The sequence below is a fragment of the Toxotes jaculatrix genome, chromosome 1, assembly GCF_017976425.1.
Source record: "Toxotes jaculatrix isolate fToxJac2 chromosome 1, fToxJac2.pri, whole genome shotgun sequence".
NCBI classification, from domain to species: Eukaryota; Metazoa; Chordata; class Actinopteri; family Toxotidae; genus Toxotes; species Toxotes jaculatrix.
Window position 1 is genome coordinate 28,892,172 of NC_054394.1, and position 16,903 is coordinate 28,909,074.

Here is a 16,903-nt window from a genome sequence, read left to right on the forward strand (position 1 = left end):
AATGTATCCAACATATAAACACGCACACAGCACTGCACAACAGAACACACAAAAAAGAACAAAACACAGTAATGCAGTGTACTTTAGACTAAATATTTCTGGACCTGAACCAAGCTCATCCACACAGACAGCTCAAATGACACCACCCAAGGAGGAGCATGTTCCCTACAGCGCTACCAGGTGAGATCCACCCTGATGAAAAGCAGGACCAGACTGGGTGTCACGTGTCTGAAGTCATGTGCTGACCAACTCGCAGGGGCTTTCACCAGCATCTTTAACCTCTCCCTGCAACAGGCTGTAGTCCCCATCTGTCTTATATCCATCATCATCGTCCTTGTGCCCAAAAAGACAGCAGGTAAATGCTATTCATTGACTTTAGCTCCTCGTTCAATTCTATAATCACCCATAAACTGTTAGACAAACTCAACAACCTGGGATTAGCCACTTCACTCTGCTTATGGATTATGGATTTTCTCACTTACAGACCACAAAAAACAACAAGGAGATTATTGTGGACTTTAAGAGAACCAGGAAGACCACACATCCCCGTCTCCACATAAAAGGTGAGGAGGTGGAGAGCGTCAACAACATCAAATTCCTGGAAATCCATATAACAAAAGATCTCTTGTGGTCCCTTAACACCTCCCACTTGGTAAGGAAAGCTCAGCAGAGGATTTTCTACCTACGAAAAGTCAAACAGTCCAAACATCCCTCTGAGCTCCGAGTAAACCTTTACAGGAGATTCATAGAGGGTGTCCTCTGCCACTGTGCCGCGGTGTGGCATGCCTGCTGCACTGCTGAAAGCTGGAAGGACTTGGTCTGGGTGGTATGTTAGCTGTCTACACAAGAAGGCAAGCGACATCAGCGGAATCAGGATCCAACCCACCCAGGTCACTGTCTGTCTGTCCCTTTGCTATTCGGGAAGAGATATAGAACCATCAAAGCCTGATCTGCTCTGACTGAAGAACACCTTCTTACCCAGAGCTGTAGCCTCCATCAACCCCCCCTCCCACCCCACCCCTTATACTGCACTGTTTACCTGCCTCACTCAGGTACCTTCATTTATTAGAGGACACTACCTTATCATATTTATCTTGTCTTATCTTGTTTTCTGTTCCAGCTGGTCTCCAAGAGTTGTGTTATGTCTTAGATGTCAGACAATAATACTACATATGTTTTGTATTGTATGTACATATACATACATATATGTGTGTATCTATATATCTATATAGACAGATAGATAGATACACAACAATAATGAATTGTTGCAGTAAACCTCCAACAACAACAACTGACAAGCAGCAGGATATTCTGAGAGTACACACACAGCCAGTTGGTCTGTGCCCAAAACATGAATTATAGCCCTAACAATACAACGAAGTGTATCATTTGAAAAACAACAACCAAACCAACAACAAATCCTTTTACTGGAGGGCCACTTTCACACAAAAGCACAGGGTATTAACACTTGATTTTAAAGTTAGATTGTTTTCATCAGCCCATTACCATAGCCTTAGGATTTTTTTGAATCTCTGCATAGATTTTTTTTGAAACATCCTTTTAAGGAAAAGCTAAAACAAACAAAAACCAACCACCTAACCTCTTTGCCAGACGTGGTTATGTGCGCAATTACTGATATACATACACACAGACTTTCTGCTTTTTCGAAAGATTATCCTCTTCTGTCTCACTAATTCTCGTCCCTAGTGCTCTCTACTATCTCCTACATGGCCGTCACACACTCTTTGGTTGAGAGGCTGTTGGAGGGATATTGTGGAGAGGAAAAAAAAATCCTGTTAAACCGTCATTCGTACTTATTTCTCCTGCTGGCTTCCAGCCTAATACTGCAATAGTGGGAGGAGAAAAGGTGGCAGATACACTGTCACCGCTACATGCACTTGTCTGGTTAAGGAGTGGCACACATGCCGTGCACAACACACACATCTGCACATAACGACACACAGTTGTATTTATGCTGTAAAGTCTAAAAAAAAGCAGCGTCACTAATGGCATTTGTTAATGACGCACAAAGAAGAGATTTCACTGAACGTCCAATTAGACTTGACTGATGTGAGTAACGTGTCTGTCATTTGCAGATGAGGTGAGTTACGTGTTGATTTTTTATATCAACACAGAAAAAATGAGACAACCCAAGTGAAAATTGGTGCAATCTGCATGTGCTGCTGTCTGCCGCTCTAAAGTGCATTTCTATCCACCTGTTCTATGCACATTTTTAGTTAGCACATGGAAATGGTAGAAATGTAAAGAAAAACACTTCCCCTTTTAGATGTGAAAGCTGGGTCTGAAAAGTTTGTGGCTTTCTCTTTAGTGGGAGTCGAAAGCTATACTCAGCTCGGATTCATTTTACTCAAATGGTGACCCAACAAAAAATGTCTAAACAAACTAAACTGTCCACTTCTTCTGCAGTGTACTCCACCTCTCTGCCTTTGATGTTTATGTTTAGCATGCTCTGAGAATTAAATGCTTCTCCAGGAACTTGCTAAATACGCTACTTCTGGTGGGGCTTAGGAGCTATAATATGACACAGAAGTAGTCTGTTTACCGCTGTTGTGGAGAAGCTATGAATGTTAAAAAGATACTGAACACACGGACCACAGCAGAGAAGAGGACTACACTGCTGGAATGATTTTCTAAGGAGGCTTATACTGTATTTTACCATGATTCTGAAAACCAATGGAATCCATTTTATAAATCCAATCTGACTATACCTCTCTTTTAGGCAGAGTATTTCTTAAATATTACCATTAAGGGAAATATCCACTCAAATTGTGTTATTATATCTGTGATGCTCAGTACATTCCCTTTCCTCTTGACGTGCCTTGTTTCCCTGAAAACTTTTGACAACCTCATGAAAACAGAAACTTTACAATTTTTTATATTCAGGTGTTAAAACTACCCGTGTTGATATTTGTTAATAGCTGTGTATCTGGTTTATTTTCAGCTCCTGATGATGTGATAATTGCTGTCTCTGTTTTCTCTCTTTTTTTAAATTTATTTATTATGGATTTGTGCTAGAGATTTGACTCCAAGATTTGACTAACCATTATAGCTAAGTTCATCTCCACTGAGTCACGCATGGAAGAGGTTTATTAATAGAAAAACGTAATTATACTCTGTAACACAGCTTGCGATGGCCTATGGGTGGCTCTGAATTAAACTAATTGGATGAGGAACACAAAGTACTTTGAGAAACATTTCTGACCAGTGACTCTGCCTTTACAGATGTTCTGGCTGCTGTGAAGTCAGACAGATGTGGTACTTCGGTCTATCACTTTCTTTAAGAACTGACTGATTGAGTGAAACCTCTTTCAGGGGGAAAGTGCTGAAATCATACCTGTCCTGTCAACGTAACTAAATCAAACCAGACTGCTGATGTTGCATTTTGATTTAAAGGTTAAGTGAAAGCAAAAGAGTTTCACTCAGCCAAGTGGCCCTGTTTGCCGCATCCATTATAACTTTACAGTACCGCATAGGAGGAAATTACAGCGGTGTCCTGGACCGGTGGAGGGCTCCTGCTCTCATGCAGGCAGAATGTCACCTGTAATATGCTGAACCACAGTAAATCATGATATTGAGGTAATGTCAGTACCAGGAATCATTTAGAAGCTGCACTTCTGCTTATTGCTGCTAGCCAGTGTTAGCACACTAACATGCTAAAGTAAGATAGTGTTAAACACCTGCTAAACATTAGCATGTTAGCATGTTGAAGCCAGCATTTTACTCAAAGCACTGCTGCACATTAGTGCAGCCTCACAAAGCCACTGGCATGGGACTCTGTACTCTAATGCTCTGTACTCTATGTACATATAACTATATACTGAAACATTGTCTGGATGTATTTTAATCTGAAAATCACCAAATCTGTGTTTTATTGGGACTCAAGCCTCATGAAGAGATTTACAACCGTAGTGATCATATAAAAAATGTTGCTCTAACTATGACTTCACACTATGACCAAAACAATCATATATATGTATATATATATATATGCGCATATATATGTATATGTATATGTGTGTGTGTGTATTCATCAGAGAATGGTACATGACATCGACCATTTCTCTTTATAAAAGACACTTCATACAATCAGAAATAAACAGTAGAACAGTTAAACCAGAGAGGACAAGAAGTGGGGCATAATCAAGATTAACAAAGTGCTTAAATCAGATCAAACAGGTCTATCAAACTATTTAAAAAAAAAAAATAAAAAAAAAGGTCCACTTAGTAAGTGCAAGTGCAAGAAGTGCCTGAAGTTCATTCCAGCTCTTCACAGTCTCACAAAACTTTTATCTGACAGTGCAGCAGAACAAATGTCTGGGTGTGGGAGTGACAGTAGCTGCATCTATGCTGCTGAAACATTACTGATTTCTTTCTCCTCGTTTTCAAATTTTGCTCTAAAATTGCTGCTTACTAGCGAGCTACTGTATGACAAATCATCGAAACCGTGCCATGATATGAGAGGAAGAATCAAAGCTGTGGAAAATACTGTGCATGGTCTCTTCAAAACTTTGTTACTGCATGAGCAGTAGGTTAAATAACATTATGAAATGCTTCCAGTCGGTGGAAATATTGCACATTAGTGACAGAGGTGATTGCAGTATGAATGTGTGGTTATACATTCAAACAAAACAGATGTTTAAAAGTTAATAGTTGATTTTACAGTTCAGCCTTTCACTGTACACTCCTGGTCTGCACATCATCAACACCGTGTTTTGACACAAGAAACACACAAGCCTGGTGTTTCTCTGTTTTCATCTTTAACTCTGCCTCACTGTCTTTGTGGATGAACACAACTATCATGGTAGAGGGCACACTACACAAACATCTAATAGTGGCACACGCCTGCTATGTGTTCCTTATGAATATCTCATTAAGGGTTTTGTGTGGGTTTCAGCCCGTGTGGTTAGATCTCGAACTGTGAAGGTGAGAAAACCTCTGATTAGCTTCCTTGTAAATCCACTGGATGGCACATTAGAGCAAACACACGTGCACCCATCACAGTTCGGGCCTATGTCTACAAGCCGAGTTTTCAAACAGGATAAATGAGACAAATAATGACAATCAAGCGATCGTGTAGCAGACCAGAGATGAAAGAGACTTGAAGAGGAAGCCAGGCAGTGGCAGTACTCAGAATTCTTTAGTAATTGGACAGAGAAAGAGGGAAAAAAAAGTCTGTAGTAGCTAGGTGGTGGGTATGCAGAGGCTGAAGAACTGGTATTTCGAGTAGTGATAAGGATGTTTTCAATTCAGTGTATGCTCACCAATGCAGGAGCTCCCATCGAGCAGGTAGGAGCCATTGTCATGGAAACCACTTCTGCATTCACAGTGGTACCAGCCGGGCAGGTTGACACAGCGGGAGTGGTTGTGGCACTCAATCAGGCCCTCTGCGCACTCATCGATATCTGAGGACACAAACGCACACAGCAGCATCAGCATCAGTCTAAATTATTTTTCCTGGCAATGAATGCGAACCTGAAACTTCAGCTCCGTTGTGTCGTTTGATTTGTTTGCCTGTTCTTTGATCTGTGCTAGTTGCAAAACAGCGGAGGTTGAACCAATCAGAGTGAACTGCTGCCACGACAGCAGAGCGGGGTCAGCGGCTGCCCACGTTAGACAGCCAACATCTCGGCAGCCTGTCTGCCACAGCAGGGATCAGAGTCTATCAGAAATCACACCATTTGGCAGCAGAGTTGCTTCCTTTGTTCACTTCTCGATTCCTTCTTCTCACTCATTCTGTCGTTTCTTCTCCGCTCGCTTTGTCTCTGGCGTGTGGTGTGCACACACATGCCCAACCCAGAGGCGTTAGGTCTTCGCTCTCTCAAATCTCTCTCATCCATTATGTATGGTGTGAGCCCTGCGTCCCTCACATCTGCAGCTCCCTCCCTTCAGGCTGTAAGACCTGACCTGCACACACACCCTGATGGTTAAAGTGTAACCTTCAATCACACCTTCATTCACCTAAATGCATTCAATAGCAAACGTGCAAAGGCAGCGAGCGACTGCTCATTAACTGTCATGTCTGTGTATATCTCATATTTGGTGCTGAAGGAGGAAAATCCCACATCTCAAGTAGTTACTAGTTTGTAGCTTGTAGCAGCTGGCATTTTTTACATTATCTAATGGACTGTAAGAGGGTTATTATAAGCTTTTTTTTTTGGGTGAAATCCACCACTGACAAAGGTCTTTCACAAACTTATTTCCCAACCTGACGTTTAAATTCATACTCAGCAGCTTAGTTACAAATGGAATTGAGATTTAAGCCCTTATCTTTAAAATGGAAAGTCTTTCAAATGAAATATCCACTAAACCCATCATTTATCTGTTGGGTTTATTAGAAATTCCATCTTGAAATAGTAAAAATCTTTTTGAACAGATTATTCTATAATATTATATTAAATTGTTGTATTGTATACCTACTTTTTTACTGTGATTTACAGTATATTTATGTTGGAGAGTTACATGACTTTACCAACACAGACACCTTCCTGATGACAGCAAAACAGCTGAAAATGTTTGGGGGAATAAAGTATGGTATCTTGGAGAATATATACTTATGTGTAATACATAAACCTTTGAACTGCCTTGTTGTTGGGGCTATAACTTACTTACTTGCCTCGCCTTAGACTTCTGTGTCATATTTAATTTTGGTCCACCCACATTAAAGCCAAAACCCACTGCAGTTGCTCCCAGCGCACAGAGCAGACACTTCCATTTGACATCACAACATACGAGCAGTGATTAAAGTATAAGGAGATGAGTTATACAGCTCTCGTTACATGCACTTGCAGTTCGAACTCCTTGAGTGATTATGCTCAAAGTTTGATGTTCAAAGTCAGCACTGTTTGAGAAAAATGGACAACATCGACCTTCGTGCAGTCATCTGCTTCCTGTCTCTCCGGTTTATCACCTAAGGGGGTCCTTGATTTGACGGCTTCAGACTGCTACCTCTTCCTCAAGATAAAGAAGGAGCTCAGTGGTCACCATTTCGATGATGATGATGATGACTTCATCACTGCTGTGGACCAGTTTCTAGATTTCCAACGTCCTGATTTTTACAAAGACAGCATCCGAATTCTTCACGACCGCTGGACTAACTGTGTAAACGTAGGAGGGGACTCTGTTGAAAGAAATAAATGTGATAGGTTTTCTAAAATTGACTACTTATGCCTTAGGCCATGAACTCAATCAATCACTACTCATAGCTTCAGTTTCTCCATCCCTAAAGAAAAAAAATCAAAAAACAAACTGGCCTTCTGATCTTGTGTTATGAACATATTAGTTTTGCTCCAGCCCTGTTGTGAAAGCCAGACGTGATACCTTTGGCCTGGCCTTAAGAGCACACACATCCACACACACATCTGATCAGATAAAAGGGAGACACAGCGTGAGCCGTTTAGCAGTGTGTGCCGTGGTTGTGCCACTGAGCTGGTGCGCTGTAGGTAATAAGACGTGACAGCTGCCGGGAGGGCTGCCCTCTGTCTGCCTCTCAGGTCAGAGATCCAGTCAGAGCTACACCAAAAGATTCCCTTTCTGACATCCCTCTGAAAGATAGCAAGATTAGAGGCGACTGGTGGCTGAGAGCAGCTAACCCTTCAACAAAAGAGCAGTGCTGTGTGGGTGCATGAGAGGGCAGGAGTCCACGTGCTCGGGTTTGGTTATAGTGAATGTTAAAGGTGCAGCAAACGGTAGCCCATGTAGCCCAGTAGCCATCAGATTCATTCAGCGCAGGTACAGAGCATCGTTACGTTTCATGACCCTGATTTGGTTAAACAGAATTCATTCTTATACTTCCAACTGTAAAAAGTGTCTGTCTTTTTAAATACATTTTCTTGAAAACCAAATTATTGAGGCACAAACCCAGTTAATGATATAACATTCAATCAAATTAAAGGTACTTCTTGGCCCTTGAGAAAACAGGAAAGAAAATAAACAACAACAACTAAAAAAGTGTGAGTTGGATCTGAACAGATCATATAATATATGGACTTCACTTTGTGGCTGTTGGACTTCACAGTTTCCTCTGTTAGCTTCAAATTCATGTACAGATGGAGTGAAGAGGTAGGCAGTGAAGAACAATATACAAAGTGCAATGAACAGAAATTAATACAACAGCAAATAATTATGCAACCCGTGTCACAGTATATTCATTTAGCAGTTCATGATTACAAAGCTTTTGAGGTTGTATGCAAACAGTGAGATTGCTGAGTGTCTTTATTTAACCCTGTGACATGAGCGCAGCAGTCATCAATCACTGTGGCTGCACAGAGAAGGCTAACAGCTGCCAGCAGCTCTCACACGCAGCACGGTCAGACCACATATCACTTTATATAGCACACAGCCTGACTAATGAACCTACAGTACGTCTGCTGAAAATCTCACCGTCGCTTTAACTATTCAAATGAGTTATTTTCACAGTTGCAAGTAACGTAGAATGTTTAGTAAAAATCCGAATGAAGCAACATTTGTTATTCATTCATTCATTTTTAATTTGGAGACATGCATGCTTTGCAGTTACATACATGTTTTGAGCCTCCATGTTCTGCACCTTCAACGGACTCATGCAAAAGACTTCCCTGCTTTGAATAAACAAATAAACATGTTTATGTTCCTCATGGAGGAAGGTTTGTAAAGAAAAGCAATAACGCCCAGTTTGACCCATCAACGGCACACAAACAGGCAGCCGCGCTGTCTGCCCTCCTAATAACAATGATCCTGCCCTGCTCTCCAGCATCTGTTCATAATTTATGAAAAGTGACTCGTTGTACGATGTTTTTCACTGCTACTACAAAACAATAGCACTTAAATTATGAAGTACATGATGTGTTGCGGTTTCTCTTTCATCTTTTCATTTTCTTGTCTCTGAAAATTTCGATCTGTACCACTTATTCCTCTGCCTCTCCCCGTTTCACGTACTTCTGTATTTTACTGCTTTAATTACATGAAACAAGGGACAGTGAGATCATTGAATTTGGAACATTGACTATGAAATTAAACCACATATTTTCAGCTTCAAAGGTTGTGTGAGGCTGTTTAAATCTATATTGGGGGAACAGTGAATTTTAGGACAGTAAATCAGAACAATGAGCCTAACATACAGTCAAGGCAAGCAAGAAGAAATTTAGTTTGTACATCCTTAGCGAAATAGGTTGTACTGGGAATTGGGTGATGTTGTGACTGCTCGTGGTAGTCACTGTTTCCTTCATGGGAAAATGAACATGAAAAGGAAAGCTCTACTGGTGCCGCCTCTAATTTGGCAGAGCAAAGTTTAAAACGTGGATGGTGCAGCACAGTTATCACAAAACGTTTTATAGCTCACTCTCTTCCATTAAAGGTCGGCGCTTGGTTTGCATTTGCATTTTTAAACGGCATGAATTTGTGTCTCAAAGTTTGGACACTTCATGAAAGGTTTGAAGCTAAAATGTCCCTGACTGCAGCACAGACCTAGACAAGCATCAGCAGGGATGATAACTAATCACTTCAGATAGTCACCATAACCTGCAACAACATTTTATGATACTTTTATTATCTTAACTTGTTCTTTTAATGTCTTTCCCCTAAAACTGGACAACTAAAAATCAGCTACAATATCCACACTCTTCATCATCAAGTAAAGCTTGACAAGCGTCACATGCTTCACTGAGATGACCTCTGCAAAATTTACATCTACATTAGAACTGAAACACGTTGTAGTTTAAAAGTAGAACATCTTTCCACCTGTGTTACACCTCCTTTTCATCATCTTTCAGAGCATTTCGCTCATTAGAGCTCACAGACACACACACACTCCTCTACTGTGAACAGTTTTGTTTTTCATCACCTACAATAAACTCATTATCTTCCATATTTAGTAACGTTATGTGTCACAGAGTCTCTCTAAATGAAGGTGTTGGAATGAGAGGAACACAAATGGAACAATAACAATGCACCTGTAGATCACGCACTGTTACTGTGCTCCTGTTTGCCGTGCAAACAACATTAAATTCTGTCAGACGTCATTTGTCAACTCCTCAAGCTTCGTTTTTGAAGATTTAGATACTGTCTTATTTATGTGTGTCTTACTGACAAACTCAATTATGAAGGTACTGGAGCTTTCAATTCCTGGAAACTGGAAAAACTTAGCTTTAGTTAAGGCTATGTGACCGGCTAGCCTCAACTAGTGAGTGAATCACTGCACTTTGGTTATTAGGTTATATCTTTTTTTTTTTTTTTTTTCTTTCCATGATAAGTTTTAGCCTGATGGTGGCACTGCATCAATTAAGCCTTGTCTGAAGCAAGAAATTCCAGTTCAGATTTTATGGGAATCTGTGATAACTCACAGCTGCAATTGTAATCGCAGAAATACCTAATTCCACCAGGACTCCTTTTATTGGAGAGCACGTGTTATTTAAAATGCCATCTGTCGCCTGCCTAGTAATACCTTTTTATTTAGACGTAATAAAAACTCATTTCATTCACACAGTCAATAATTCCTGTTGTTCAATAGTCTTATAAAGCTATTTGTTAACTGCTGCGCGTGTGCAAGTGTGCGTTTGTGTGTGTGTGTGAGCAGCTATTCATTCTCTTTGTCTGTGGCAGTGAAGTGTACAGGTGACCTTGCTTTTGTATGAGGTCCAATATGCTGGAGTACACACACACGCACATACACACTCCATCAATCTTTGTTACAGCCACAGGAAGGAAAGCAGCCAGAAAGCATTTCACATCTCCCTTTGTTTCCTTCCATTACAATGTAAACAACAGCACTTAGTACCTTCTGCAGGGCTTCACTTCTGCCGTCTGTGAATTTCCCCAATGGGGATACGTGAAGACTTTGTGACAGGCCAGACTGTGAAGAGCTGTGAGTTTTGGCACAGTGAGGAAATGGGAATTAATCCACACATAGTTAAAATAATCCCCAAGCTCTCTGGAGAATCCTACTGAGCTTTACATAATTACACTTATCTCAGCCCTACTAACCTACTGAAACAACATCACAGAAAAAATGTCACATGGGGCACTTACAGTAATATGTCCTCAGACAGAAACAGCAACCCAGGGTTTGTGTTTGTTGCCACCTGACAGTCTGTGACCAGTAAATGGGCATAAAATTAACAGCCTGTTGGATTAAACGAGCAGTTACAGTGACCACAGACCACAGCCGAGCACTCATGAAGGGACGAAACTCTGCTCCACATTGATATCAACACTCATTTTCATTTACTTTTTATAATTACATATGAAAAAACGTCTCCTTGCTACAGTAACTTGTTATTGACATGATACAGTATTTAAAGGTTTAATGCGTACTTAGGTGTTTTGGACAGCTAGGTTACATAATAAATGCTGGTGTTTCACCAATATCTAAATAACTATTTCTATGTGAGGCAGGTTCTGAATACACCTTCAAATATAACCTTTAAAATGATGTTGACAAAACAAATATATGTAAACTGACCTGCAAATCACCAAAGGCCACGTTTTATTGCTCAGTGATGTCCGACCAACACGGAGCTATTATCCAGAAAGTGAAAATACAGTCACAAAGTCGTTTCAGAATAAACACCTCCTCATTTCAGTCTGTTTTATAGAAATACCACAGTACACCTCATGTGGCCTCGCTCTCAGATTGATCCACCTCAGTGTGGATGTAATTTAAAAGCTGATAGTAAAACAAATTAAAATCCCTGTTTGTTTAGGGTCAAATGCTGCTAATGAATGAGGAGAATGCTGGCTTTGTGTTAACTTTAGAAAACATTTTTGTACAGAACCAGGAGTTAATTTAGTTTCCCATGTCTTTCACAGGAGTCACACTTGGAGGAGATTTCCTCACGGGCTGTATAGAGATAGTATAGAGAGAGCACCCAGTAATAATATTGCTTTAAGATAGGCTTGAAACAATCTGAACACATCCTTTAATGTTACTTAGAGGTTGATCTAAGTTCAGATTTCGATATTTTTAACATCTGCTTTGTCAGGTTTACACTGTGAACTCAACTCGCAGCAAAGAGCTTCAGATGTTTTCTGCAGTTTGGCTGAACCTCAAAACTCACTGACACATCCTCAGCAGTCACACTGAAGTCAACTTCTAGAATAATGTTTTTTTTTAATAAAATGGGTCAACTCTAACCCATCCACAGACTCTGCAGTACAGCACCTGCATTATTTTCCTGCATTGTCTGTTTTGGCAAAGAAGTAGTGTACAGTATACTTCACATTGTGTGAACTTGGGGTTCATCGTTAAGGGAGCTGTTGAGCTTTTGATCCTTTCAGAGTAAATTCTTTCAGAAAATAAAATCACAAGGATTCTCAAGTAGAAAGACAGGAAACCCTGAAGAATAGATCAGCGTGGGAGAAGATGGAAAGATCAGTGAAAAGATCAACTCCATGTTCCCATGTGTGCCCCCTCACCCCCCCCCACCCCCGAGTCACAGTGTACACCACAGAGGACATACATGTATGTCAGTAGCGCAGTGATGTGATTTATTACACAGGAGGGAAGGGCAGCAGAGAGGGAGATGGAGATGGAAGTGGAGACAGACGTACATGAGAGACATGCAGACAGACAGTAAGAGAGTTTGACAGACAGGTTGAGAGTGAAACACGGAGACATACACAGAGAACATGTTGTGCATGGATTAAAACAAGACCCTGCTGTACAGCTTCTACAAGTTGCCTACAGCAAGTCTTCAAGGGAAGCTCCTCTATCCCAACAGCACTTAAAAGACAAGTATATACTGTATGCACATCATGTTGTTTTTCATTATGGTGGTAGATGTCAAAAGGTACTGCAGCTCTTAAGGGGGAAAAAAATTCTTTCAAATATGTATTCTATTAAATAATCTTACTGGATAATAAAAATATGCAGGGAACATGCGTGTTTTCATGATATTCTTAATTCTTCATATAAAAAACAAAAAAGACAAAAAAAAAAAACTTTAAAACCTAAACTGTGTTTATATGTCTGACAATTGAATGATACCGATCAGTAAAGATAAACACTTGAACAATATGATTTATGCCCCTCATCTGACCTAACGCTTCAGTTCCTTTCAGCACTTCAAATGCCACTTAAATCTCTCACGAGAGTTCATCTACATTTTTTTCAGCAGAATCATGCACATGCACCCATTTCTAGAGTGACATAAAGATCCGATCTCTCCAAATGTTCAGGATTTTGTTCATGTTTATCTTTATCATAGCTCTTCCCTTTCTAGCAAACTTTAAAATCTAAACATATTGTTGAAGCAAACCGTAGAGTCGCTGGTGGCTCGGATGTAAGCTCACAGTGAGCAGAAATCAAACCCTGTTCCTCTGTAGCTTCTGTGAAAGAAATATACATGTACCGAAAAACAGTTTGACAGCAGGAGACAGACGCAGAGTGATTTTGCAGCGCATCACATCTGTAACACCCTCAGGCAACAGCCAGAGGGCCACAGGGAGGAGCCTCATTAGTGGGATGATGTGTTAGTCCATATTTTGGTGCCTATGGGGAGATGAGAGGGGGGGAGCTGCTTTCTGCACCTCATCTGCCCCTCACTCCAACACTTTATTTTCTTCTTTGCATAATCTTTGCCTTTCCTCACCCCCTCTAAAGTGGTTCAAAGAGAAGCAACAGAATCGTTTCGCAGATGAAATGTAGTAATTTTTCAAACCAATGCTGCATTTTGTTGGTTTGTTAGTCATCAAAATTCGTCAAAATGTCTCCACTTCACTAAATTGGAGGACCTTCAGCTGAATTCAGAATTTAAAGCGAAACGCATGTGAAACTCCACTGTTTACTTTGTCATACACACTGTGTAATCATGTGGGGGGGACACAGTTTTTTGTAAAATCAATAAAGAATTAATAACACACAAAATAAAAAGACAAGGAAAAGCTTCTGTGTCATTTTACACTTGCTATCCTCTGCTCCCTACAGACCGGTGCTTTCCATAGTGTGTTATGCACAAACACTGACTCATGATTAAGAAAGGAAATGTATCCCAGGGGCAACTACAGCAATCAGACATGTACGATCTTCCTCCGCTTTACACGTTAACAGAGCCTATTAGGGCTGACAGCAGTACCTGGGGTCTAAGCAGCTGTGGCTACATGTAGAGCTTATGTCACCAATAACGTGCACTATGTGTAATCCGGTATCTAAAAGGAAACCATGGCAACATGCTGTGAATAGCTGACCTCTGAATGGGGTGCTCTGTGAGCTGGTTGAGCTGGTTGATCACTTCTGTAAAACGAGACCGCAGAGACAGAAGGTTTAATAACAAAGGAGAGGAGAGAAATGAGGGATGAAAAGAGATGATGAATGAGCAGAAAAAGATGAGGAGGAGGAGGAGTGGAAGAAAAGGTAGAAGCAGAAGAAGGAAAGTACAAAATAAAGACAGGATAAAAGGAGGGGGAGGAGAAGAGGAGGTGAGCAGAAAGAGGGGAGGGAAGAGTGGCGGAAAAAGGAGACATAGGAAGATGGAAATGAAGGGGGGGTGGAGGAGAGCAGAGAGGAGAAGAGGAGACAAGAGGGGAACTAGGGATGAGAAAAGGAGGAAAGAAAACAGAACGGAAGAAGTAGAAGAGATGAAGATAGGAAAAAGAGAAGGAAAATAGGGTAGAGGAAAGAGGGGAGGAAACGGGGGGAATGAAGAAAGAAAGGGGGACAAGAAGGAAAATGGAAGAGGAGATGAGAGGAAAGGAGGGACAGAGAAGGGAGGAGGTGAGAAGAGAAGAATTAGTTGCCCTTTTCTACAGCTCTCCTGGGATCGTCAATCTCTGCAGTGTCCAATTTAAACACAGGGCTTTAGAGATGGAGCATGAAAGTGTGTGTGTGTGTGTGTCTGTGTATGTCTGTGTATGTGTGTGAGATAGAGTGAGTGGAAGAGAGGTAGAAAAGAAACAGAGAGAGAAAGAAAGGGCAACTACTGAGCCCTCAGACCGACCCGATGACCACTCCTCTGATGTCACTTCTGAAACTCGATAAAAACAATAAGATGCTCCAGCTGAGCTTTAATGAGGAGGGACAGCTGAACAAGCTGGACAGGTGAGAGGTCAGGCGGGGTCCTCAGGCCTTACCTGTCTCACAGCGGCGTCCTGTAAATCCTGAGGGACAGACACACGTGTTGGGAGACACGCAGGTACCTCCACTCCTACATCCCTCTTCACAGAAGGCTAGAAAGAGAAAGAGGAACTTGTTAGTTCGATTTGTCTCCATGTGCTAAATATCACAGCAGCAGCACAAAAAAAGGCTTTGAATTCCTGCAGTTTAAGGTTTGGTGAAGGAATTACGAGGTGCAAAGTGGTTCCCCTGACTATTTTTAAAAGCAATGTAACAGTTCCAGGAAGAAACAGTGACACTTTTTTGTCATTCACATTGGTTTATAAATGGTGTTTTTATGTTCGGAAGTGTGTGTGTGTGTGTATGTGTGTTCAGGACATGGAGTGCCACAAAGCAATCTGACAAAATGTTATCACAAGATTTGAAATGGCAACATCGTGCAACTGAAAGAGGCACTTTAGTAACGGTTTTATTACCTAACGTCACCTCACACACGGCTCCACGCTGTAACCTGTCCTCCTTAAAATTTATTTTGGTTTATTGAAAGTGTCTTGTGTGAAATTTGTCTTTCACATTGTTATCATCTGGAGGACAGCGACGCCACGTGGCTGTAAAAGTATCAGAGTCAGGTGACGGAGATAAAAAGTCAAAATGGTTAAAAATATCTTACACAAGTTCCACTAATAAATACTTCTAAATAAACAATGGATCAAACGGCCACGAGTAATGTGAAAGGTTTCACTCACTGAGAATCATTGCTGTGGGTTTATCACAACTCCTCAGCTCTTCGGAGCTTTTTGCCTCTTTGTTTTGGCTTCATGGTGCATTTATTGTAAGGTTCAGACTCGATTCTGTCATCAACTTCGCCTCCAGTAGCAGCAGGCAGCCGTTTTAGCAAACAAGCTCTGATAAACCCACTGTGCTCTCTGTCCAGCACCAAATGGAAGACAGACAAAGTTGGCAAGTCACTGGTGATGAAAGTGGAGCATTTACCAGCTGAAGAGCCCCATATTTCCAAATCACAGCTCATAAAAGATTGAATATTAGACTTAAACTAATCACATAAACAGAAAAACAAAGCCAGCTCAGGTATACAACTGTTTACTAACCATTTTTGTCATAAAAGCTAACGTGATAATATCAGTCATGTTAAAAACACAGATGACATATTTTCATTTCATCTGTAAGTGAAACTGTATTAAATCAGCTCTTCGAAAAGTGCGACTCAAGGTTTTGTTTTTGTCTGTTGGGAGCATTGGTTACAATTAACAGCTGTGAAGCTTCATTCACCTGATGCAGAACTGAATATAATTTATGTTTTTTTTTTTTCCTGGGTTTATTCTGAAAGCTTGGTTGTACTGGTTGGAAAGCACAAAAAAGGATGGCATTTTATTGTGGATACCCAGACTTGGCTCCAACGTAAGTGGACTGGTTTTATATAGCACATTTATCCTGAGAACAGTGCAGGCACTTTACAAAGCCTCTCATTCACCCACCCACTCACACACACACACACGCACGTGTTCACACACTGATTGTGGTCAAGCTGCCACACAAGGAGCTAACCTGCACATCAGGAGCAGGATTGAGGGTCAGAGTCAAGGACAACCTGCTCTACCACCTGAGCTACTGTTGTGCTATGCCTGAGCGAAATGTGGTGAAATCCTAGCGTGCATGGATTTGCTGCCTTACACTTTCCCTTGCAGAGATATTCTCACATGAAAAAACAAGTCCTCACACCAAAATAACAACACCGATCATCTGTCAGTGCCTTCCAAAAAGATCCCTGTGACTCCTCTACACCACCACCACCAGCCCGGACTGTTGACACAAGGCCGTCATGCCACAGTAAAAGTCACT

The 16,903-nt window shown here is 41.1% G+C and overlaps 1 protein-coding gene across 1 annotated transcript in view; it reads right to left on the minus strand.

Annotated features, from left to right (window-relative positions):
- The window catches only part of LOC121180893 (protein kinase C-binding protein NELL1-like), a 209,276-nt gene that overhangs the window by 10,626 nt on the left and 181,747 nt on the right, over positions 1-16,903 (minus strand). The window contains exons 15-16 of the mRNA XM_041036577.1: positions 15,061-15,156; positions 5,283-5,423 (exon numbers count right to left, since the gene is read on the minus strand). Of these exons, the coding sequence (XP_040892511.1) occupies positions 5,283-5,423; positions 15,061-15,156 (237 nt within the window). The remainder of the gene's footprint in view (positions 1-5,282; positions 5,424-15,060; positions 15,157-16,903) is intronic.